This window comes from Oncorhynchus masou, chromosome 20 (genome assembly GCF_036934945.1).
Source record: "Oncorhynchus masou masou isolate Uvic2021 chromosome 20, UVic_Omas_1.1, whole genome shotgun sequence".
Lineage (NCBI taxonomy): Eukaryota > Metazoa > Chordata > Actinopteri > Salmoniformes > Salmonidae > Oncorhynchus > Oncorhynchus masou.
Window position 1 is genome coordinate 9,736,243 of NC_088231.1, and position 26,591 is coordinate 9,762,833.

General features: G+C 42.7%; 1 protein-coding gene across 1 annotated transcript; it reads right to left on the reverse strand.

Annotated features, from left to right (window-relative positions):
* Positions 1-68: 68 nt before the first annotated feature.
* LOC135506906 (myoneurin-like) lies at positions 69-26,591 on the reverse strand. Its single transcript, XM_064926335.1, has 6 exons — positions 26,107-26,591; positions 23,923-24,053; positions 23,568-23,726; positions 17,318-17,482; positions 3,173-3,284; positions 69-2,961 (listed from the first exon to the last, which is right to left on the reverse strand). Exons 1-6 carry the CDS (start codon positions 26,387-26,389, stop codon positions 2,000-2,002), a joined length of 1,812 nt encoding a protein of 603 aa, XP_064782407.1. The 5' UTR covers positions 26,390-26,591; the 3' UTR covers positions 69-1,999.

Here is a 26,591-nt window from a genome sequence, read left to right on the forward strand (position 1 = left end):
TTATTGCACAAAACAATAAGTAGGGCTGTGGTGGTCATGACAGTTTGTCAGCTGGTTGTCATGCAAAAGCCTGCTGGTCTCGTGGTAATTGACCAGTAATTAACATAAACACGTTGAGCATCTACAGCCCTCCATGCATACAAGCTGCTGATGAACTTTGGAACATCTACATTTAAAAACACAGAATATATCAATTGAATATACACCATCACAACAAAGCCATGATTTATTTTAGGCAAGTCTAAAGAAACATGATGTGAAGAAAATGTATTTCAGAAGAATAGAATGAATTGCCCTTATTGTATACTGTCAAAAATAAATATAATTTTATGGCTATGCGCCATGCTGTAGGCTTGTTCATTTAGCAGACAAGATATGCTTAAGTCCCATGCCATTATTTTATATTATATGATTTTATAGTAAGACGCTTATAATTGAACTTAAAATAGAAATTCTATTTTTCCCATTCCGGAGTGAGCATATGAAGTGTCTATGTTGAGCATAAAAGTCATCATTTGAAACAGGTTCTATATGCCAGATTTTCTGTAATTTGGCAACTTTAGTTGTGAATGATACAAACCTTAGAATGCTTTAGAAATCAAAAGGTATGGGCTGCATGATGCGACGATAGGCTATTGACAATTTTGAGAAAGTCACAAAAAAAGCTTGTGCTCTGTTCCTTGCCTCAGGCTGCACATGCTGTTCACTCCAGCTCTCATCAAGTGATCATTATTTCACCAGACTATTCTCAATTTAATCCTAACTAATATGTAAAATGAGTTTCAATTTAGAATGTCCCATTATCACATTTGCAGAAACAGAGGCAAGAGAAAAAGATGCATATCATCCTTATCGAATAGCGAATGGAGGTCACTTTCCCGCAGCTTGGTCCCATTTCGGGGAAACTACTTCATGTGATAGATATTATGCCCAAACTCTGCATGCCATGGGCACTCCAATCCTGTTCCTGGTGCTTAATATGGAAAAACAAGTAAAATCTGTAAGGGAACATCGATAGTAACATGTTTTCACAACAACACTGTCTGCTGTATTTCATTAAACTGTTGACAGCCCCTCTCACTGTGCGCTGAAGAATGGCATTAAGGAAAGCGGGGAGGAGATGGAAAGGCATGGTGGTGAGATATTCTGTAGCTAAAGGTAACATATCAGCCTATTAATTATGAAAAATATAAAATGTGCCCTATTACTAACAAAATCCCCCAAAAATCCACTAATGTAGACTCTGAATTTGTTTTATTTAGGCTCGGGCAAGTTTGTACCAAAGGTATATTTTTTTCCACTCAGATTCAACCTGTTGTTGAACTAATTTATTCAAATTGATCAATCAATCACAGTGAGGTGAGTTTTAAAAGCACATACTGTTTTGATGATGTGTTTAATGTGATTTTCGATTACATTTGCATTGATGTCAGAGTGGCTAGAAGGACAATAGAGCCCTGAGTACCAGGCCATTAGCGACCTGATGATCGTTACAGAGTTGGGTACTACGAACATATGTCCAGAGTGCTTAAAAGGAGATTACCATGGCTGGTCACATTAGAATTTTATTGTGGTCATGACGCATGAATGCTGGATTACCGCAACAGCCCTAGTGACATGGAGAATAACTTTTTTCACTATGGTAACAGTTGACCTGTTACCAAATCTGGTACCATTCTTTTCGATAAAATGAAGTTGAGAATACTTTGGAAACGGTTCAACATTACATTACACACAGCTTCATTGCTTTATGCCAAGTAAACATGAATTAAGGCACTATCATTTCCTCATTATAAAACACCAGCATCAAAAACCATGATAAGGTTGTCACTCTTCATCAGTGAAGCATTTTTACAGACACTATCACACCAACCATCACCATATCATCTCCTCTGCCTTATCATACTCATTCTTCCCTCATGTCACCTCATCCAGCTCCCTACTACATCCAAAACCAACATAATTAACTACAAACAAACTAATACTACATTACATGTCACTATACATGGCCAGTGTGCATTTTCTGCTGGTGTAACCTGAGGTAGCTCCTCTCTGAGAATCTCTTCTCGCAGTGCGTACAGGCGAACGGCCTCTCTCCCGTGTGGACCTTCAGGTGCCTTTTCAGGCTGGACGTGTGGGAGAAACTGACCCGGCACAGGTGGCAGCCAAATGGTTTCTCCCCTGTGTGGACCCTCTGGTGCCTCTTCAGGCTGGATGAGTGTGAGAAACTGACCCTGCACAGGTTGCAGCTGAACGGTTTCTCCCCTGTGTGCATTCTCTGGTGGATCTCCACCTGTTGGGGGAAACTGAACACTTTCCCACAGAATGAACACGGGAATCGCTTCTCTTTGGCGCCACCACCTTTACTTATTCCATCTCTACTACTGTCATTTGTCAATGGGCTTATGTAGCCATTTAGTGTTGAGGCACTGGCATTGTCTGAGGTCTGGTTTAACATTAGGGGAGTGTGAGGAGTATGAAGGCCAGGGAGTGTCTGTGTTGTCACAGGGTCCATGTTCCAGTTGATAGATCCTATAGAAGGCAGGCTGAAGGCAGTACCTGTTAGGGGGTTAACCTGAGGCACCATCAGTCTCTCTGAATCACAACTATAGGAGCAGGATGGAGTATCGCTAGCAGAGTCTGTGGCTGTTTTCTCCTGCCGCATACAGACACCACCTCGTCCTCGCAGACCAAATCTACGCCTTGCCCTGGTCCCAGCCAGTCTGTTGTCATGGAAATTAAGTTTGACTGTTGTTTTGTGTTCGACAGTCTGTTTTGGGTTGTGGTTAACAGTGTTGTTCCCCAGCTCGGCATTAGGGACTCTGTCCCATCCACTGACCTCCACTATGTCTCCTCTGGCCCTAGCCAGCTCGGTGATGTTGTCCCCTTGACCCTTGACTGCGCCGGTCTGGGAATCCAAGATGGCCGCCCAGTCTCCTCTTTTAATCTCCAGCCAACCACCTGAAGGAAGAGGTTACAAAATATACTTTTTTTTAAACATGGCAGAGAACTCTACATATGGAGTTTTTTTGTGTCAATTACTTGGTCAAATTCATGCATTGTGTGTTTTGTTGTATTGATTTAATCTTCTGAAAAAATTTATAGCCAGGCACATTACTATTCCCATTGAAGATATATTACTGTATGTAGGCTATATGTATTTTTTTCTGACCTTGCTTCCCCATCTTTTGTCCACTTAACAAGTCAATGCTCTCTGGTACGTCTTCTATGGTCTCCTCTTTGACCAGCAGCAGATCAGGCTTCCCATCCTCCATGTCTACTGACTGTAAGAGATACAGAGTGAGAGGATGTTGGATCAAGAAATCTGATATGAGCACCCTGCTATGGAGCATCTTCTGGTTGGGCAATGAGAGTTTGCTATGAGCACTATACAAACATGTTAGGTGATTGGATACTATGCAAACATGTTAGTTGAGTTTAATACTTGATAGTCTTTAATGGTTTAATAAATGAAAACATGGTCCCACTTCAGACAAAATTAATCAAGACCACGGCCCGCATCCACAAAGTGTCCCAGAGTAAAAGTTATCCTACTCTTATGGGTAAAAATTAAAGCTATGCTTAGTCATAAGAGTCCTACCTAGTCTACAGATATTTAGGAGAACTCATGAGCTGTTCTAACTAGTTGAGTTACCAGCAAGTGTCTAGAAAATAGAAAAGGGCAGCGAGTCAGTGGTTCCTGCACCATAGGCAATTATTTTGGAGTTTTTGAAAGAATATGTTGATATTTCTATATGATCAATCCATAAATAATCTAGACCTACCTGCAACAGTATCTCTTGCGCTTTTGACAATAATTTCACATGATATGCCTAAATTGTTTTAACCACAAGGCTAATAAATAATCCCAATTTTCTTTTGATTATGTCAATAACCTACATTGTTATTTCACGTTATCCCTTTGGGGCGCAACATCATCTTGATAGACATTCAGTCGACCTTTAAAAAAGTAAGACTTAAATTGGGTATGCCTTTAGGTTTGGAAATTGAAAGCATTTAGATAATGTTGCACAAAATGTTTGAAAGGTATATAATTTTCACATGATAAGGCCTACATTAACTTTGATTATGTTTGACGAAAATGATAGACTATTCAAACGTTTTATGCAACATTATCGGCAAGTGAGTTGATGCCTACTGTGCCAAAGCGATTTAGAGTTGTTAAACGGTAGTGACGAGTGTGTTGATATAACGGTAATAGCCTATTAACATAATTCCTCTTTTAACAACCATCAGAATTGGTTAAAAAAAGGTTATGCATGCCAAAATATTAGGCAAGAATTAAGTTTAGGCAAAGTAATTGTATTCGGTGAAAATTATTTTAAACATTTTGCCATTGCAACATTTGATGGGTGTCTGAAGCATTCTATAGTCCAAAACTGGTAATGCCTCATTGTGATGAGTTATTCCCCATAATTCTAATTCTTATGCCCGAAAAGACCTTCTGGATATCAGAACGGCGATCACTAACCTTTATTTGGATGAATATTTCTACTTCAACGAGTCAGAGGAGCAGGACATACTGCTAACCCCTGACCAGGCCCTAATCCCAGAGACTCGGAAAATAAATAGACTGTGCAAGAGTGGCCAACATGCGGGAACCCTAACAAACTACGTCGGCGAGTACATAAACCACCTCTACCTTCCATTCTATTGGTGAACGTACAATTACTGGAAAACAAACTGGGCGAGCTCCGTTCGAGACTGCCCTATCAACGGCACCTGAAGAACTGTAATAACCCATGGTTCTCTGAGTCTTGGCTGAACAAGAACATGGATAATATACATCTGGCTGGTTTTTCCATGCAGCAGTAGGACAGAACGGCAGCATCCGGTAAGCTCAAGGGGGAGGTGTATGTCACTTTGTTAGCACCAGCTGTTGTTATCTCTAAAATTAAGGTCTCGAGGTTCTGCTTGCCTAAATTAGAATATCTCATGGTAAGCTGTAGACCATACTATTTACCAAGAGAGTTTTCATCTATATTTTTTGTAGCTGTCTACTTACCACAACAAACAGATGGGACGAAGATCCCACTTAACGGCCATAAGCAAACAAGAAAATTCACAAGGCCGCAGGGCCAGATGGATTACCAGACGCATAGTCAAAGCATCCGCTGACAACCTGGCAAGTGTCTTCACTGACATTTTCAACCTCTCCCTGACCCAGTCTGTAATACCTACATGTTTAAAGCAGACCACCATAGTCCTTGTGCCCAAGAACACAGAGGAAACCAGTCTAAATGACTATCGCCTCATAACACTTGCATATGTAGCAATGAAATGCTTTGAAAACATCACACCAGACACCCTGGACTAACTCCAATTCGCATACAGACCCAACAGATCCACAGATGAAGCAATCTCTTTCACTCCACACTGCCCTCTCCCACCTGGACAAGAGGTGAGAATGCTGTTCAAATCAAATTTATTTATATAGCCCTTCGTACATCAGCTGATATCTCAAAGTGCTGTATAGAAACCCAGCCTAAAACCCCAAACAGCAAGCAATGCAGGTGTAGAAGCACGGTGGCTAGGAAAAACCACGGTGGCTAGGAAAAACTCCCTAGAAAGGCCAAAACCTAGGAAGAAACCTAGAGAGGAACCAGGCTATGTGGGATGGCCAGTCCTCTTCTGGCTGTGCCGGGTGGAGATTATTACAGAACATGGCCAAGATGTTCAAATGTTCATAAATGACCAGCATGGTCAAATAATAATCACAGGCAGAACAGTTGAAACTGGAGCAGCAGCACGGCCAGGTGGACTGGGGACAGCAAGGAGTCATCATGTCAGGTAGTCCTGAGGCATGGTCCTAGGGCTCAGGTCTTCCGAGAGAGAGAAAGAGAGAATTAGAGAGAGCATACTTAAATTCACACATTGACTACAGCTCAGCGTTCAACCCCATAATGCCCTCAAAACTCCTCACTAAGCTTAGTCCCCTCCTGTACTCCATGTTCAACCGCGACTGTGTGGACATGCATGACTCCAACACCTTTAAGTTTGATGACGACACGACGGTGGTAGGCCTGATCACTGACGACGATGAGACAGCCTATAGGGAGAAGGTCAGAGAAGTGGCAGTGTGATGCCAGGACAACAACCTCTCCCTCAACGTCAGCAAGGCAAAGCAGCTGATCATGGACTACAGGAAACGGAGGGCTGAACACGGCTGCATTTACATCGACTGGACTGTAGTGGAGTGGATTGAGTGTTACTAGTTCCTCGGTGTCCACATCACTAAGAACCTATCATGGTCCACACACACACCAACACAGTCATGAAGAGGGACGACAATGCCTCTTCCCCCTCAGAAGGCTGAAAAGATTTGGCATGGGCCCTCGGATCCTCCAAAAGTTCTACAGCTGCATCCTTGACAGCATCTTGACTGGCTTCATCACCACTTGGTATGGCAACTGCTTGACTTCCAACCGCAAAGCGCTATAGAGGGTAGTGCATACGGCCCAGTACTTCACTGGGGCCGAGCTCCCTGCCATCCAGGACCTTTATACCAGACGGTGTCAGAAAAAAACCCTAAACATTGTCAAAAACCCCAGCCACCCAAGTCATAGACTGTTCTCTCTGCTACCGCAGGGCAAGTGGTACCGATGCACCAAGTCTGGAATAGGGCTGTTGCAGTGGCCTTACCGCCACACCGGCGGTCATGAAGGCAGTCAAATTCCACGTGACCGTTTAGTTACAGTAATTATGCTTCTCCAAGCTCTGATGCTGCTGACCGTCATTAGTAGCCTACTAAACTTGCTAACTGCCTGGTACTCAGCACTATATTGTCCCTTTAATCACTCTGACATCAATGCAAATGTAATCAAAAATCTAATCAAACAGTTCATGAGACCCATGAGCTCATGTTGCACAACATTTCAATAAGCTATGCAATTCTGCGAGAAAACAGAGTGATGGCCTTTAAAAAAAAGGAGGATCCCATCAGCTTTCTAGGCCTACTATATTTATTTCTTAACTTTCCTAATATTAGGCACATTGCTTATATTTACAACAGGAGTATAGCCTACCTGGCTGGCATGGAAATAAACCACGGGAAAAACGTCCTCCATTCGCTATTTAAGTGCATAGATGACATGTATTTTATCCGCTGCCCGTTTTGATACACGTGCATGATAATGGTCCATTCTAAATCAAAACAAATGTCACACATTTTATTTACTATATGTAAAGAAATATTATATCAAGAATAGACTGATGGGTGACAATATTAGCTTATCACTTGTGAATGATATACAGTTGAAGACGGAAGTTTACATACACTTAGGTTGGAGTCATTAAAACTCATTTTTCAACCACTCCACAAATTTCATGTTAACAAACTATAGTCTAGGCAAGTCAGTTAGGACATCTACTTTGTGCAAGACACAAGTCCTTTTCCCAACAATTGTTTACAGACAAATTATTTCAATTATAACTCACTGTATCACAAGTCCAGTACGTCTGAAGTTTCCATACAGTAAGTTGACTGTGCCTTTAAACAGCTTGGAAAATTCCAGAAAATTATGTCATGGCGGTAGAAGCTTCTGATAAGCTAATTGACATCATTTGAGTCAATTGGAGATGTACCTGTGTATGTATTTCAAGGCCTACCTTCAAACTCAGTGCCTCTTTGCTTGACATCATGGGAAAATCAAAAGAAATCAGCCAAGACCTCAGAAAAAGAATTGTAGACCACAAGTCGGGTTCATCCTTGGAAGCAATTTCCAAATGTCTGAAGGTACCACGTGTTGGGGAATAATCAGAATTAGGTGGTAACATAGGTAAGATGTTTTATATTCATCATATGTTTGTAAGTTACTTCTCATCACAATGTTATTTTTGTATAATACTGTGGCGTGGTTGCAGTATCTGTTCAATGTCAAGACTAAGTTGCTTGGGCCGGAGAGAGGGGAGAGGTCAAGCGTGTATCTCTTGGCTCCACAATGTCTGTGTGCCAGTCAGTGTGTCTCTGTGATCTTGTCAAGATAGGATGGATTTGATATATGCCTGTTGATATGGAGGATTGGTTTATGGTTCTGAGTTTGAGAAAGGAGACAAAGCTGAACAATGAATTATGCCGATGCTGTCTTATCCTGTGTGTCTTTGCTATAAAAGTTCTCAGTTGAAATGTGTAAGGGACTCTCAGAGAATTCATTGATAGACACTGGATTGATCTGAGAGTCACAGGGTTGTGATAGAGCTCATATAATTAAAGATGGACTTTGATAACTAACTCTGACTTGTGTGTGATTTGCTCTCATTATTTGGTAAATAGAGGAAATTTCCACGACACACGTTCATCTGTACAAACAATAGTACGCAAGTTTAAACACCATGGGACCACGCAACCGTCATACCGCTCAGGAAGGAGACCCGTTCTGTCTCCTAGAGATGAACATACTTTGGTGCGAAAGGTGCAAATCAATCCCAGATCAACAGCAAAGGACCTTGTGAAAATGCTGGTGTAAACCAGTACAAAAGTATCTATATCCACAGTAAAAAGAGTCCAATATCGACATAAACTGAAAGGCCGCTCAGCAAGGAAGAAGCCACTGCTCCAAAACCGCCATTAAAAAAAGCCAGACTACGATTTGCAACTGCACATGGGGACAAAGATTGTACTTTTTGGAGAATTGTCCTCTGGTCTGATGAAACGAAAATAGAACTGTTTGGCCATAATGACCATCGTTATGTTTGGAGGAAAAAGGGGGAGGCTTGCAAGCCGAAGAACACCATCCCAACCTTGAAGCACGGGGGTGGCAGGATCATGTTGTGGGGGTGCTTTGCTGCAGGAGGGACTGGTGCACTTCACAAAATAGATGGCAACATGAGGTAGGAAAATGATGTGGATATATTGAAGCAACATCTCATGACATCAGTCAGGAAGTTAAAGCTTGGTTACAAATGGATCTTCCAAATGGACAATGACCCCAAGCATACTTCCAAAGTTTTGGCATAATGGCTTAAGGACAACAAAGTCAAGGTATTGGAGTGGCCATCACAAGGCCCTGACCTCAATCCCATAGAAAATGTGTGGGCAGAACTGAAAAGGCGTGTGCGAGCAAGGAGGCCTACAAACTTGACTCAGTCACACCAGCTCTGTCAGGAGGAAAGGGGCCAAAATTCACCCATTGTGGGAAGCTTGTGGAAGGCTAACCAAAACGTTTGACCCAAGTTAAACAATTTAAAGGCAATGCTACCAAATACTAATTGAGTGTATATAAACTTCTGACCCATTGGGAATGTGATGAAAGAAATAAAAGCTGAAATACATCATTCTCTCTACTATTACTCTGACATTTCACATTCTTAAAATAAAATGGTGATCCTAACTGACCTAAGACATGCAATTTTTACTCGGGTTAAATGTCATGCCTTGATAAGCTCCTTTCTTGAGGACGGCTCACCTCTCACAGTCCTGGGCGACTTTAACCTCCCCACGTCTACCTTTGACTCATTCCTCTCTGCCTCCTTCTTTCCACTCCTCTCCTCTTTTGACCTCACCCTCTCACCTTCCCCCCCTACTCACAAGGCAGGCAATACGCTCGACCTCATCTTTACTAGATGCTGTTCTTCCACTAACCTCATTGCAACTCCCCTCCAAGTCTCCGACCACTACCTTGTATCCTTTTCCCTCTCGCTCTCATCCAACACTTCCCACACTGCCCCTACTCGGATGGTATCGCGCCGTCCCAACCTTCGCTCTCTCTCCCCCGCTACTCTCTCCTCTTCCATCCTATCATCTCTTCCCTCTGCTCATACCTTCTCCAACCTATCTCCTGATTCTGCCTCCTCAACCCTCCTCTCTTCCCTTTCTGCATCCTTTGACTCTCTATGTCCCCTATCCTCCAGGCCGGCTCGGTCCTCCCCTCCCGCTCCGTGGCTCGACGAATCATTGCGAGCTCACAGAACAGTGCTCCGGGCAGCCGAGCGGAAATGGAGGAAAACTCGCCTCCCTGCGGACCTGGCATCCTTTCACTCCCTCCTCTCTACATTTTCCTCCTCTGTCTCTGCTGCTAAAGCCACTTTCTTCCACTCTAAATTCCAAGCATCTGCCTCTAACCCTAGGAAGCTCTTTGCCACCTTCTCCTCCCTCCTGAATCCTCCTCCCCCCCCCCCCTCCTCCCTCTCTGCAGATGACTTCGTCAACCATTTTGAAAAGAAGGTCGACGACATCCGATCCTCGTTTGCTAAGTCAAACGACACCGCTGGTTCTGCTCACACTGCCCTACCCTGTGCTCTGACCTCTTTCTCCCCTCTCTCCAGATGAAATCTCGCTTCTTGTGACGGCCGGCCGCCCAACAACCTGCCCGCTTGACCCTATCCCCTCCTCTCTTCTCCAGACCATTTCCGGAGACCTTCTCCCTTACCTCACCTCGCTCATCAACTCATCCCTGACCGCTGGCTACGTCCCTTCCGTCTTCAAGAGAGCGAGAGTTGCACCCCTTCTGAAAAAACCTACACTCGATCCCTCCGATGTCAACAACTACAGACCAGTATCCCTTCTTTCTTTTCTCTCCAAAACTCTTGAACGTGCCGTCCTTGGCCAGCTCTCCCGCTATCTCTCTCAGAATGACCTTCTTGATCCAAATCAGTCAGGTTTCAAGACTAGTCATTCAACTGAGACTGCTCTTCTCTGTATCACGGAGGCGCTCCGCACTGCTAAAGCTAACTCTCTCTCCTCTGCTCTCATCCTTCTAGACCTATCGGCTGCCTTCGACACTGTGAACCATCAGATCCTCCTCTCCACCCTCTCCGAGTTGGGCATCTCCGGCGCGGCCCACGCTTGGATTGCGTCCTACCTGACCGGTCGCTCCTACCAGGTGGCGTGGCGAGAATCTGTCTCCTCGCCACGCGCTCTCACCACTGGTGTCCCCCAGGGCTCTGTTCTAGGCCCTCTCCTATTCTCGCTATACACCAAGTCACTTGGCTCTGTCATAACCTCACATGGTCTCTCCTATCATTGCTATGCAGACGACACACAATTAATCTTCTCCTTTCCCGCTTCTGATGACCAGGTGGCGAATCGCATCTCTGCATGTCTGGCAGACATATCAGTGTGGATGACGGATCACCACCTCAAGCTGAACCTCGGCAAGACGGAGCTGCTCTTCCTCCCGGGGAAGGACTGCCCGTTCCATGATCTCGCCATCACGGTTGACAACTCCATTGTTTCCTCCTCCCAGAGCGCTAAGAACCTTGGCGTGATCCTGGACAACACCCTGTCGTTCTCAACTAACATCAAGGCGGTGGCCCGTTCCTGTAGGTTCATGCTCTACAACATCCGCAGAGTACGCCCCTGCCTCACACAGGAAGCGGCGCAGGTCCTAATCCAGGCACTTGTCATCTCCCGTCTGGATTACTGCAACTCGCTGTTGGCTGGGCTCCCTGCCTGTGCCATTAAACCCCTACAACTCATCCAGAACGCCGCAGCCCGTCTGGTGTTCAACCTTCCCAAGTTCTCTCACGTCACCCCGCTCCTCCGCTCTCTCCACTGGCTTCCAGTTGCCAAACAAGGGCACTGCGTTCATCCACCTCTGGCCTGCTCGCCTCCCTACCACTGAGGAAGTACAGTTCCCGCTCAGCCCAGTCAAAACTGTTCGCTGCTCTGGCCCCCCAATGGTGGAACAAACTCCCTCACGACGCCAGGACAGCGGAGTCAATCACCACCTTCCGGAGACACCTGAAACCCCACCTCTTCAAGGAATACCTAGGATAGGGTAAAGCAATCCTTCTCACCCCCCCCCCCTTAAATGATTTAGATGCACTATTGTAAAGTGGCTGTTCCACTGATGTCAGAAGGTGAATTCACCAATTTGTATGTCGCTCTGGATAAGAGCGTCTGCTAAATGACTTAAATGTAAATGTAAATGTAAATGTCAGGAATTGGGAAACTGAGTTTAAAATGTATTTGGCTAAGATGTATGTTAACTTCCGACTTCAACTTTATGATCACTTGTGAATAATGCTCAGCAAAAGAAACGATGCCTTTTTTTGCGTCTTTTTCTAATCATAGTCGCACACCTCATGTAGCCTAGCCCATAGGCCTATATGTTTTGATAACGTTTGTATCACAACTAAAGTGGCAAAATAACTTCTTAAAATTAAGCACATTAATCCACTTTACAAGGGGTGTAGAGCCGAACTGCCATACATAAGCAATGCGTGAGTGTCAAGTTTGGGGAAGATACATTTGACCATAAAAATACACCTTTACAATAAAAGCATTAAGGCCTCCCAAGTGGAGCTGTGGTCTAAGGCACTGCATCACAGTGCTAGCTGTGCCACTAGAGATTCTGGGTTCGAGTCCAGGCTCTGTTGCAGCTGGCCGCGACCGGGAGACCCATGGGGCGGCGCACAATTGGCCCAGCGTCGTCTGGGTTTGGGGAGGGTTTGGCTGACAGTGATGTCCTTGTCCCATCGCTCACTAGAGACTCCTGTGGTGGGCCGGGGCGCAGTGTACGGTGTTTCCTCCGACACATTGGTGTGGCAGGCTTCCGGGTTAAGTTGGGCATTGTGTCAAGAAGCAGTGTGGCTTGGTTGGGTTGTGTTTCAGAGGATGCACGGTTCTCGACCTTCGCCTCTCCTGAGTCTGTACGGGAGTTGCAGTGATGAGACAAGACTATATCTACCAATTGGATACCACGAAAATGGGGTAAAAAAATAAATAACAAAATATAAAAATAAAAAGCATTACAGGGGCAGCAGGGTAGGTAAAAAAAAACAAACATGCATTTGTGATCACTTTTGATAATGGAACATTTGCGCTTATAGCTTACTGCCATGTGCGCATTGGTGCGCACGTCCCTGATGTGTCTGTCTTTACTTGTAGCCTGTGAGAAAGACCAGATCAGGTGATGGAGAGCAGTGTGAGTGATTCGGAGCAGGCAGCACTCAGGGAGAAGGGCTTTTTTATGGTGCATTACGGCCACACAAAGGGGATGCCGCCGGGAAATTCGAGGCATTACAAGTTGATTTTCAAATTGTGAATAAGAGACTGACGAAGTGTGTACAGCCTGCGCAAAAAAAAACAAAGCAGAGCACATGCCTTTCAAGCTACTTTTTTCACATCATCATTAGAGTCGCATCATGCAGCCTTACAATGTATTACAAATTTTAAAAATACAGCCCAACGTTTGTAGAACAACTAAAGATACATTAATAACTCTAAATTAAGCATATAGGAGTACCTACTTATTTGTTAACCGCTCAACACAGAATAGCCGCATGTGCACACTTCCTCAAATTGTTTGGAGAAAATATCCTTTCTATTTTATTCAGCTTTGTTCAATTGTATTCTTCATACTATAAAATAATGCCATGGAATTCTAAGCAAATCTTGCCTGCTAAATGAATTAGTGTAGCCCACAGTCTTTTGGCATATTGTTATGGGATTTTTTTATGAATAATGACTAAATGATGTATATATTTAACATAGAATTATAACTAACAGAATTCTACCCTGTCTTTCTAGTAGTGTTAAATAATGTTTGTTCATTAGGAAGGGTTTATGTAGCATAGATCTAGGAAGAAAGGAATGTATGTGGGTGTAGAAAAAGAATGAAGAGAAGCATTAACCTATGTTTGATCCGACCTGGCTGTAAATCTGGGGAGATAGGACAGGGAGAGCCCATCCAGAGCTCTAGTATCTGGGAGAGACTGGAACTGTCAGCTGAGTGGTTATAAACTGTGGTGAGACCCATGAGAAAATCCCTATGTTGGTGTGTACAGTTGGGCAAAAAAGTATTTAGTCAGCCACAAATTGTGCAAGTTCTCCCACTTAAAAAGATGAGAGAGGCCTGTATTTTCATCATAGGTACACTTCAACTATGACAGACAAAATGAGGGAAAAAAATCCAGAAAATCACAGTGTAGGATTTTTAATGAATTTATTTGCAAATTATGGTGGAAAATAAGTAAAAAAAATTGGTCACCTACAAATAAGCAAGATTTCTGGCTCTCACAGACCTGTAACTTCTTCTTTAAGAGGCTCATCTGTCCTCCACTCGTTACCTGTATTAATGGCACCTGTTTGAACTTGTTATCAGTATAAAAGACACCTGTCCACAACCTCAAACAGTCACACTCCAAACTCCACTATGGCCAAGACCAAAGAGCTGTCAAAGGACACCATAAACAAAATTGTAGACCTGCACCAGGCTGGCAAAACTGAATCTGCAATAGGTAAGCAGCTTGGTTTGAAGAAATCAACTATGGGAGCAATTATTAGGAAATGGAAGACATACAAGACCACTGATAATCTGCCTCGATCTGGGGCTCCATGCAAGATCTCACCCCGTGGGGTCAAAATGATCACAAGAACGGTGAGCAAAAATCCCAGAACCACACGGGGGACCTAGTGAATGACCTGCAGAGAGCTGGGACCAAAGTAACAAAGCCTACCATCAGTAACACACTACGCCGCCAGGGACTCAAATCTTGCAGTGCCAGACGTGTCCCCCTGCTTAAGCCAGTACATGTCCAGGCCCGTCTGAAGTTTGCTAGAGAGCATTTGGATGATCCAGAAGAAGATTGGGAGAATGTCCTATGGTCAGATGAAACCAAAATAGAAGTTTTTGGTAAAAACTCAACTCGTCGTGTTTGGAGGACAAAGAATGCTGAGTTGCATCCAAAGGACACCGTACCTACTGTGAAGCATGGGGGTGGAAACATCATGCTTTGGGGCTGTATTTCTGCAAAGGGACCAGGACGACTGATCCGCGTAAAAGAAAGAATGAATGGGGCCATGTATCGTGACATTTTGAGTGAAAACCTCCTTCCATCAGCAAGGGCATTGAAGATGAAACGTGGCTGGGTCTTTCAGCATGACAATGATCCCAAACACACCGTCCGGGCAACGAAGGAGTGGCTTCGTAAGAAGCATTTCAAGGTCCTGGAGTGGCCTAGACAGTCTCCAGATCTCAACCCCATAGAAAATCTTTGGAGGGAGTTGAAAGTCCGTGTTGCCCAGCAACAGCCCCAAAACATCACTGCTCTAGAGGAGATCTGCATGGAGGAATGGGCCAAAATACCAGCAACAGTGTGTGAAAACCTTGTGAAGACTTACAGAAAACGTTTGACCTCTGTCATTGCCAACAAAGGGTATATAACAAAGTATTGAGATAAACTTTTGTTTTTGACCAAATACTTATTTTCCACCATAATTTGCAAATAAATTCATTAAAAATCCTACAATGTGATTTTCTGGATTTTGTTTCTCATTTTGTCTATCATAGTTAAGGTGTACCTATGATGAAAATTACAGGCCTCTCTCATCTTTTTAAGTGGGAGAACTTGCACAATTGGTGGCTGACTAAATACTTTTTTGCCCCACTGTATGTATGTGCGTAGGTTAGAATGTTATAAAAGGAATGTGTTTGTGTATCCTCGGCAGAGCTCTCGCAAATAAACTTGGATCTGATCAATTGTGAGCTGGGAGTTTTATTTAAGACCAGAACTTTACAACCTCTGAGTATCAGACAGATAAATATAATTGGAATTTATGAACATTGATTACAAAATTACTGAACACATATCCAGATCAGGACCTAATATAAGGACATGTTCTTCTGAAATAGACTACATTTTCTTTTGCTTCTTTAGACCTGTCTAAAATAAATAATGGATTGGTTGTGAAGGTGTAGGCTACATTATATGGATTTATTAGAATTTTTAAAATGTAGATGTTCCAAAGGTCTGCATCAGTTACCTGTGTGGAAGCCAGGAGATGCTAAATGTGATTATCGGCCCGTCAGGAAGTCTAGGATCCAGTTGCAGAGGGAGGTGTTTAGTCCCAGAGTCCTTAGCTTAGTGATGAGCTTTGAGGGCACTATGGTGTTGAACACTGAGCTGTAGTCAATGAATAGCATTCTCACATAGGTGTTCCTTCCTTTTGTCAAGGTGGGAAAGGGCAGTGTGGAGTGCAATAGATTGCATTATATGTGGATCTGTTGGTGCTGTATGCAAATTGGAGTGGGTCTATGGTTTCTGGGATAATGGTGTTGAGCCATGACCAGCCTTTCAAAGCATTTCATGGCGACATACGTGAGTGCTACGAGTCGGTAGTCATTTAGGCAGGTTACCTTAGTGTTCTTGGGCACAGGGACTATGGTGGTCTGCTTGAAACATGTTGGTATTACAGACTCAGACAGGGAGAGGTTGAAAATGTCAGTGAAGACACTTGCCAGTTGGTCAGCGCATGCTCGGAGTACACGTCCTGGTAATCCGTCTGGTCCAGCAGCCTTGTGAATGTTGACCTGTTTAAAAGGTCTTACTCACATCGGCTGCGGAGAGCGAGATCACACAGTCGTCCGGAACAGTTGATGCTCTCATGCATGTTTCAGTGTTACTTGCCTCGAAGCGAGCATAGAAGTTATTTTGCTTGTCTGGTAAGCTCATGTCACTGGGCAGCTCTCGGCTGTGCTTCCCTTTGTAGTCTGTGATAGTTTGCAAGCCCTGCCACATCCGATGAGCGTTTATGTTAATTAATGGTCAATTACCGTGAGACCGACAGTTATTTGCTTGACAAATGCCGGCTAACGAAATTTCGTGACTGCCACAGCCCTAGTTTGGAACCCACAGGACAGCTTCTATCCATGAAGCCATAAGACTGGTAAATACTGAGTTAAATAGTTAGTCCAGGTAGCTATTTGGTTATCTTCATTGACCTTTTTGCACTAACTTTTCTGACTCATCACATACACTGCTGTTTATTATCTGTCTTGTTGACTAGTCACTTCATTCGTAGTTATATGTACATATCTACCTCAATTATCCTAGTACTGGTACCCCGTGTAATCATTACTCATTCTGTAGTTATTCTGTTATTACTTTACTATTATTTCTCTATTTTATTTCTCACTGCATTGTTGGGAAGGGCCCATAACAATGTCAATGAGCTTCATCACTATCTTTCCATTATGGTACCTCAAACTGTCCTGATTACCAGCCAAGAAACTTTTAAGAGTTGATTTTACTCCTAGGCTCAGAGTTGGTCTGAGCAGTGTTTTAACATCATCGTAAAAACTATTCTGAGCTTAGAGGTATTTTGTTGTTGTCTTAAAACAGGTTTTAACCAAATTCCTATGACCTTTTCTGAGACGCTTTGTGGCTACAGCCCCAGGGAAGTCTCAGAGTAGAAGCACTGATCGAGGATCAGGTCCCCATCTGTCTATGTTGTCTTATTCATTATGATCTAAAAGGCAAAACTGATCCTAGTTCAGCACTCCTACTCTAAGAGGCTTTGTGGATACGAGCTCTGACATAATACCATTCTAACAATTGTTTACAGTGGACTCACCTCAGCGAGACTGTATGTGGTCCTGTGCTGCTTAGTTGGTTCCTCTGTGGGTTCAGGAGGAGGTGTAGTCTGGTTGTCCTCCATGACCATGGTCCCCTCAGGGTTCCCCAGACCCTCCTCACACCCCTCCTCCTTCACCAGCAGCACCTTTGGACCCTCCTCCTCCTAGAAGAGACAGGTGATACAGATTACACATTCACTCCCTCAGGTACATATACACACACAGACACTTTCAACATGGAGTGTTTACCCATCCCCACTTCATGTACTGTAGTTACATAATGACTTCATTGTTGTTAAACCCATCATGGTAGACATAAATATGACTTTGTAAGTCAAGTCATTATCAGACAAACCTGACTAAACTATTTTGACGTGTACAGTAGGTGTTTGTTAGTGTGTGGGTATGTGTAGGTATATTTAGTAAGCATATATTGGTTAAAAAGCACTGTCGGTGTATGCAGAATAGGGTGTGATGTATACTAAAGAGAGTCTCAGTGAATGTCTTAGAATGAAAAGTTTTAAATACACAATATATAAACCACACATACGTCTCAACTAAAAATCTGCATGAACTTGATAAACTGCACTCATTTACACATAAAAAAATAAAGTAGTTGAATAGAAGTAATGATAAAGGCATTTGTGAACGTCATATAGTCTACACAGTACAAACACAATATGAACTTCTTGAAGAACAATCTGGCCTTAATGGCCATATACTCTCTCCACCAAACATAGCCAGAAGAGGATTGGCCACCCCTCAGTCTTCTCTACGTTTCATCCTAGGTTCCTGCCTTTCTAGGGAGTTTTTCCTAGAACCCCCTAGACACCGTGCTTCTAGATCTGCATTGTTTACTGTTTGGGGCTTTAGGCTGGGTGTCTGTATAGCACTTTGTGACAACTGCTGATGTAAAAAGGGCTTTATAAATACATTTGATTTTTATTTGATGTAACAGACTTTTTCGTGTTAATAGATTTTTATTTATTTATTATTTAACTAGGCAAGTCAGTTAAGAACAAATTCTTATTTACAATAATGGCCTAACCCAGACAACGCTGGGCCAATTGTGCGCAGCCCTATGGGACTCCCAATCACGGCCGGTTGTGATACAGCCTGGAATCGAACCAGGGTCTGTCGTGACGCCTCTAGCACTGAGATGCAGTGCCATAGACCGCTGTGCCTTAGACCGCTGGCTTATATATCACAAAATGTCTGGACGCAATATTTTACAACATTGAAATCTGTTACTCTCATTATTCCAAATGCATCTGTGGATCTTTTCTGTTGACAACAATAGATATTAACATGTGTCCTTTAATGATTGGAATGGTTAACAATCATGTTACTTTTGGGACAATATCATATCAATATTTGACTCCAATTACCGATTTAAATAAAATAAACATATTAGTATTTTTTATTATTATTATTATAACTTTTTTGCTACTGTAGCTAGCGTTAGCTGGCGCTAGTCAGCTGTACCTGCGCAAAAACTCCCAATATTTTTCATCCTATAGCTTGTTCTCCTTGTTTTAAATAGTGAGCCAACATGTTTTCAGCACTTTTATTTCCTTGATTCATCAAAACTCGATTTCTCATGCTCTCTCCTCTCTCTGCAGCAGACATATCGTGAGCAATACGTTTGGAACATCAAATCGGAATACATATTGAATTGTGAGAAGCGTGATAAATATTTTATAAGCACCTAAGTATTGTGATAATATCTTATGAGGCCCCTGGCAATTCTCAGCCCTCTGTTCCTTGTTATATAGTGGAATGTTTTTCTGCTGGTGTATCCTGAGGTAGCTCGTCACCCAGAACCTCTTCCACAGTGCGTACATGTGATGGACTTTAGCAAACTACAGTATCTTCTGTCGAGGGAGGAGCTGGTTTTCAGAGTGTATATTTATTACTTTTAACACATTTCCGTTACTTTTCTATTATCTCTCTATATTCTCTCTCTGCATTGTTGGGAAGGGCTGTAAGTAAGCATTTCACCGTTAGTCCACACCTGTTGTTTACAAACCATGTGACAAATAACATTTGATTGGATTCAGCAACATTGGTGACCAGGGCGGGATCATTTCGATATGCTTTGGCTAGTCACACATTGGCTAGCTTTCAATAAATTTGCTGGACACAAATGCTCTTAAAGAAGGTGTAATAGTGAAGCATGTGTTGGTGACAGTTCTACGGCCTCCATGAGAGGTCACAGGCTTTTGGCTTAGATGGTAAAAGATCTCCGGACAAACATTGTATGTGTGTGATTGATAGGATACAATATATTTAGATACTGAGACACATTTTCTATTTGTCTGCATAATCAATAAATGGTGGAACACTATTTGTGACGGTGTTCTTTGTCCGGGTGTACAGTGCATTCGGAAAGTATTTAGACCTCTTGACTTTTTCTACATTTTCTTACATTACAGCCTTATTCTAAAATTGATCATTATTTTTTCCCCTCATCAATCTACACACAACGCTCCATAATGACAAAGCAAAAACAGGTTTTTAAATGTGTAAATATTTATATACATTTTTGATTATTTTATTTTTATATCACATTTACATAAGTAGTACTTTGTTGAAGCGCCTTTGGCAGCGATTACAGCCTCGAGTCTTCTTGGGTATGACGCTACAAGCTTGGCACACCTGTATTTGGGAAGTTTCTCCCATTCTTTTATGCAGATTCTCTCAAGCCCTGTCAGGTTGGATGGGGAGTGTCGCTGCACAGCTATTTTCAGGTCTCTCCAGAGATGTTCGATCGGGTTCAAATCCGGGCTCTGGATGGGCCACTCAATGACATTCAGAGACTTGTCCTGAAGCCACTCCTGTGTTGTCTTGGTTGTGTGCTTAGGGTCGTTGAACTGTTGGAAGGTGAACCTTCGCCCCAGTCTGAGGTCCTGAGCAGGTTTTCACCAAGGATATTTCAGTACTTTTCTCCGTTCATCTTTCCCTCGACCCTGACTAGTCTCCCAGTCCCTGCCGCTGAAAAACATCCCCACAACATGATGCTGCCACCACCATGCTTCACCGTAGGGATGTTACCAGGTTTCCTACAGATGTGACGCTTGGCATTCAGGCCAAAGAGTTCAATCTTGGTTTCATCAGGCCAGATAATCTTGTTTCTTGGTCTGAGAGTCTTTAGGTGCCTTTAAGGCAAACTCCAAGCGGGCTGTCATGTGTCTTTTACTGAGGAGCGTCTTCCGTCTGGCCACTCTACCATAAAAGCCTGATTGGTGGAGTGCTGCAGAGATGGTTGTCCTTCTGGAAATGTCTGTTTTTTGCTCTGACATGCACTAACAACTGTGGGACCGTATATAGATATGTGTGCCTTTCCAAATCATGTCCAATCAATTGAATTTAACACAGGTGGACGCCAATCAAGTGGTAGAAATAGCTCAAAGATGAGCAATTGAAACAGGATGCACCTGATCTCAATTTTGAGTCTCATAGCAAAGGGTCTGAATACTTATGCAAATAAGGTATTTCAGCTTTTAATTTTTTTTTATTAGCAAATATGTATAAAAACCTGTTTTTGCTTTTTCATTATCGGGTATTGTGTGTAGATTGATGAAGAAAAACATGAATTTAATATATTTGAAAATAAGGCTAACGTAACAAAATGTGGAAAAACTCAAGGGGTCTGAATACTTTCCGAAGGCACTCACTGTATATGCACGAAACGTACATTATGGAAAATTTCCCTCACATTCAGTTATAGTTAGTAGAATAATGAATGGATTGGCAAGATTTTGGCACTGTCCACTTTTAGAAGGTTAGTAGGAAAGTTAGGGTAGCCTAGTGGTTAGAGCGTTGGACTAGTAACCGGAAGGTTGCGAGTTCAAACCCCCAAGCTGACAAGGTACAAATCTGTCGTTCTGCCCCTGAACAGGCAGTTAACCCACTGTTCCCAGGCCGTCATTGAAAATAAGAATTTGTTCTTAACTGACTTGCCTGGTTAAATAAAGGTAAAATAAATAAATTAAAAAATTAAAAATGAAACCACCTAAATGTACTCACATTCACTGAAACTCCTAAAAAACTAAAACATATATTTCCCAACTACTTTTTCTATAATCCTAAAAGCTCTATCATTCTCCATACCAATGGATCAAATACTATGCATATGCCCACCATGAAATTGGGCAGCTGCAATTTGAGAACTCTGGTTATCTTATTGCAAGGCACATTGTACAACTGTTTTTAGAGGAGATGTAATGAAAGGTATGCTATATGTATTGGCTAATATGCATATGCAGCCATCATTTTTATACCTCCATTCTAGCATTCATCTCCATGCTTTTATTTAGGTTTCTATGCAAATTATACGATTTAATGTTTACTTAAGCTTGCAGCTAGTTACTTGAAATGAGACAAAACATTATTTAAAAAATTGGATTCACTGTCAAAGAAAGCTAATGAAACACAAATTGACATTTACAGTAGCTGACTAGGCTAGACGGTCAATGAAGTTACCTCTTCATACGATCAAAACAATTGGTATTGCATGCTGCATATTTCAAGTGCACTTAAACAGATATTTATCTTATTTCAGTCTTTGAGAGTTAGCTATAGATGTTCCTCTTCATTAGACAGCAGTTTGCGTTTTCACAAGAGGCAGTGTTTGCGTCGTAGATAGAAGCAGGCCATTGGCTGCCTTCATCACAACAGGTATGTGATTAGTTCAAAGTTCAGCAGTTTTGAAAATTTGCCCAACAAAATTATTGAATATACTTTTTATGAGAATTTAAAGTACCAACAAATGTAATAGGCATCATAAAAATGTTTTACTGTTGTTAGGTTCTTATTCTCAGAGTAAAACACTCAACGAACATTATGAAAGCTTAACCAAGTTTATTCTTCCCAAAGGATCAATACAGCTGCATTAGACAAAAACATTTTCACACACTGATATTTAAACGTTCCTCATAGGCTGAGTATCCTCCTATCTATCTGTACAAACATTGGTCTTTAGTGCTGGGCAGAACACCAGTGATACGAGCCATAAAATTTAATTTTTTCCTTTAAGGTGACCTGACCTGACCTCAACCCCCCTTCATCACTAATCCATGGCTCTCTTCCCTTATCAATGCCTGCCACATGTAATCGCTTCCCTGCACTCAACACATTCCAAGCTTAATTGCACACACTATATACCTTCCTCCTATAACAATTAACTTCTGGTGTCAACACTCTAAACCTCAGCACTACATCAGTGACATGATTAAGTACATTTTCATATTCTCAGAATCCAACACTGTCATATACAAAAATCAGCTCCTCCCTCGACGGGGATCAATAAACTTCACATTTTTTCGGCTTAGTCTATTTCATGTGGACCTTCAGGTGCCTCTTCAGATGGTGCTGGTGGGAGAACCTCTTCTCACACTGGAGGCAGCTGTAGGGTTTCTCCCCTGTGTGGACTCTTTGGTGCCTCTTCAGGTCACAAGCCTGGGCGAAGCATTTGTGACACTGGGTACAACTGAAGGGTTTCTCCCCCGTGTGGACCCTCTGGTGGATTTCCACCTTCTGGGGGCAGCTGAAGCCTTTGTTACAGAACATACAGAGGAACCGTTTTTCTTTACTATTGCCTGATATGTTTCCCCCTCCCTGAGTCTGGGCTCTAGCCTTGTCGTTTGAGTTCGATACCTGATCGAAAAGGATGTGGCAGTGAGAATCGGAAGGCCCAATCAACGTGGACACTGTGTCACGATCCCTGAGCGAATGTAAAGGGGAGTGGGTTGCGACATTTGGATTTATCTCTGAGCTTTTCCTGTAATCTAAAAAACCTCTGCCCTGTGAGAGTCCATATCCTAGGTGATTATCTGCATTCCATGTGGAAGGAACCTCACACTCCACTTTCACTTCATCTATGACCAAACCCTCCCCTTTCTTATCTAGGCACCCTTCAGAGTATACACTACTATTGAATCGGTTCCAGTCCCCTCTACATAGATCCATCTCTAAACCCAAGGTCATATTGCCAGGGTCCATATCTGAAGTGTAAGAACAAGACGGATCATCTAACGTGTCACCTGACTCCCGATGGGACTGAACCGTCCTCAGGCTCGGGTTACCTTGAAGTAAATACTCTGAGCCGGGAGCAGGATCAAATCCTGTGTGACAGACCAATCGCCCTTGGTCTGATCTGTGGTCAGATCCTGTGTCTAGCCTTTGTGTTTCAGTTAAAGTCTCTTTGTCTGTCTCTGTCTTGAGAACGGCGTTCAGCGTTCCACTGACCTCCGTGATCCTGCGTCGGGTCCTGGGTTGCGCTGGGGCGGTGATTGGGTCCTCCGTGGGTACAGGGGGCGCTCCAGCCTGGATGTCTCTGCTGTGACGTGTGTCCTCCTCTCCTTCAGACCTCTCCTGCTTGACCCCAGGACCTGCAGCCTCTGCAGACTGACAAAAGAAGAGAGGAGGTTATTACTGGTACATGAGTTTAATTGTATAACAATGTCCTAGGGAAGTTTTACAAGCTCTCATATGGCAGATGTACATGTAAACAAGTAAATAGCTGAGGGGAGCTTTGCTGAAATAAACCGGCCAAATTTAATTTACAATTTAATTGTAGATGTTTATGTAATACTACACTCACCTCTATCACGATAACATGCTGGGTTGAGGTTCCACTCAGCTCATCAACAGTGACTGGTGGATCATCTCGCCATGTATTGTGTCCCGCTGGCTTCACAAAGCTCCTGTGACCTCCAGTGAGGTGTCCTTCACCTGAGAAAGTGAATTGGGGGGGGGGGGTTGTTAAGTTAGCTGTCAATGCTATATTGAACACTTGACAGTTTTGACACGGTCTAGAACTGCTTGATATACTTTTTATTGATCATTGTATTATGTTCCATGCAACACATTACCTTCATTGATTAAATAATAGTAAATGCAGTAAATTAAACTGGTTAGGATTTGATATTGTTTATTTGTTCAAGATAGCTAAGTAATCTGGGGAATTATTGCATACTATCCAAAAACTGACCAAGACCCAATTCCAGGGTACGGGGCGATAGGCACTGAGTTATATACAGTTGAAGTCGGAAGTTTACATACAATTAGGTTGGAGTCATTAAAAACTTGTTTTTCAACCACTCCACAAATTAGTTGTTAACAAACTATAGTTTTGGCAAGTGGGTTAGGACATCTACTTTGTGCATGACACAAGTAATTTTTCCAACAATTGTTTACAGACAGATTATTTCACTTATAATTCACTGTATCACAATTCCAGTGGGTCAGAAGTTTACATACACTAAGTTGACTGTGCCTTTAAACAGCTTGGAAAATTATGTCATGGTGGTAGAAGCTTCTGATAGGCTAATTGACATCATTTGAGTCAATTGGAGGTGTACCTGTGGATGTATTTCAAGGCCTACCTTCAAACTCAGTGCCTCTTTGCTTGACATCATGGTAAAATCAAAGGAAAACAGCCAAGACCTCAGAAAAAAATTGTAGACCTCCACAAGTCTGGTTCATCCTTGGGAGCAATTCCCAAACGTCTGAAGGTACCACATTCATCTGTACAAACAATAATATGCAAGTATAAACACCATGGGACCACGCAGCTGTCATACCGCTCAGGAAGGAGACACGTTCTGTCTCCTAGAGATAAACGTACTTTGGTGCGAAAGGTGCAAATCAATCCCAGAACAACAGCAAAGGACTTTGTCAAGATGCTGGAGGAGGTATAAAGGTATAAAAGTATCTATATCCACAGTAAAAAGAGTCCAATATTGACATAACCTGAAAGGCCGCTCAGCAAGGAAGAAGCCACTGCTCCAAAACTGCCATAAAAAAAGCCAGACTAGGGTTTGCAACTGCACATGGGGACAAAGATCGTACTTTTTGGAGAAATGTCCTCTGGTCTGATGAAACAAAAATAGAACTGTTTGGCCATAATGAGCATTGTTATATTTGGAGGAAAGAGGGGGATGCTTGCAAGCCGAAGAACACCTTCCCAACTGTGAAGCACAGGGGTGGCAGTATCATGTTGTGGTGGTGCTTTGCTGCAGAAGGGACTGGTGCACTTTCCAAATAGATGGCATCATGAGGGGGAAAACTATGGGGATATATTGAAGCAACATCTCAAGACATCAGTCAGGAAGTTAAAGCTTGGTCGCAAATGGTTCTTCCAAATGGACAATGATCCCAAGCATACTTCCAAAGTTGTGGCAAAATGGCTTAAGGATAACAAAGTCAAGGAATTGGAGTGGCCATCACAAGGCCCTGACCTCAATCCCATTGAAAATTTGTGGGCAGAACTGAAAAAGTGTGTGCGAGCAAGGAGGCCTACAAACTTGACTCAGTCACACCAGCTCGGTCAGGAGGAATGGGTCAAAATTCACCCAACTTATTGTGGGACGCTTGTGGAAGTTTCCCCAAAACATGTGACCCAACAATTTAAAGGCAATGCTACCAAATAGTAGAGTGTATGTAAACTTCTGACCCACTGGGAATGTGATGAAAGAAATAAAATCTGAAATAAATCACTCTACTTATTATTCTGACATTTCACATTCCTAAAATAAAGTGGTGATCCTAACTGACCTAAAACAGGGATTTTTTTACTAGGATTAAATGTCATGAATTGTGATAAACTGAGTTAAAATGTATTTGGCTAAGGTGTACGTAAAATTCCGACTTCAAATGTATGAATGGCGACAGGAACTGAGTTTTATATATGAATAGTGACAGACACAGAGCAGTATACGAATAGCGACAGGCACCGAGCAATATATGAATGGCGACAGGCCGCGCAGCCTTCTGCGAGGTGTACCTCTTGCCATTCCTCTGAATTGGTCGAGGATCTTGACACTACTGGGATGACTGGCGAGGACGCGCTCTCGCGGTGTCCTCTCTGCGCGCTCCCGTGACACCTTCAGTTCCATAAGCTGTAGTTTCCTCCGCAATGCCCTGTTTTCTTTCTGGCTTTGAGTTATTTCCAAACGAAACACTGTATAGTCATCGTCTACGAGCTTACAGATATCTGCCACTGCTGCATTCGCTAGCACTTCCATGATGGAGGCTATTTGACTGTGAAAAACCATACAGTTAGCCATTGCTAGCAGCTAACTAGCGTTACCTAAATAACAACGTATATTAACCAAGTCCCGCCTCCAACGCGAATTAAATGCTACATGGGGTAAGTATGTGATGCTGTGCAGTTAAATTGGTCATATTTTGAGTTCCATGTTGTCAATAAACGTCTTAATAGGAACAATAAAAACGCTAATGTGGAAATTCTTCTTGGTCACTGTTCAC

Bases quoted from the DNA above. Each gene is read 5' to 3' on its own strand.
- LOC135506906 (XM_064926335.1), bottom strand. From the start codon at position 26,389: ATGGCTAACTGTATGGTTTTTCACAGTCAAATAGCCTCCATCATGGAA. The intron at 17,483-23,567 runs GTCAGTGGAACG...TGTCTCTTCTAG, and splicing joins CCCGACGCAGGATCACGGAG to GAGGAGGAGGGTCCAAAGGT. The intron at 2,962-3,172 runs GTCAGAAAAAAA...CTCTTCCTTCAG, and splicing joins ACAAAAGATGGGGAAGCAAG to GTGGTTGGCTGGAGATTAAA.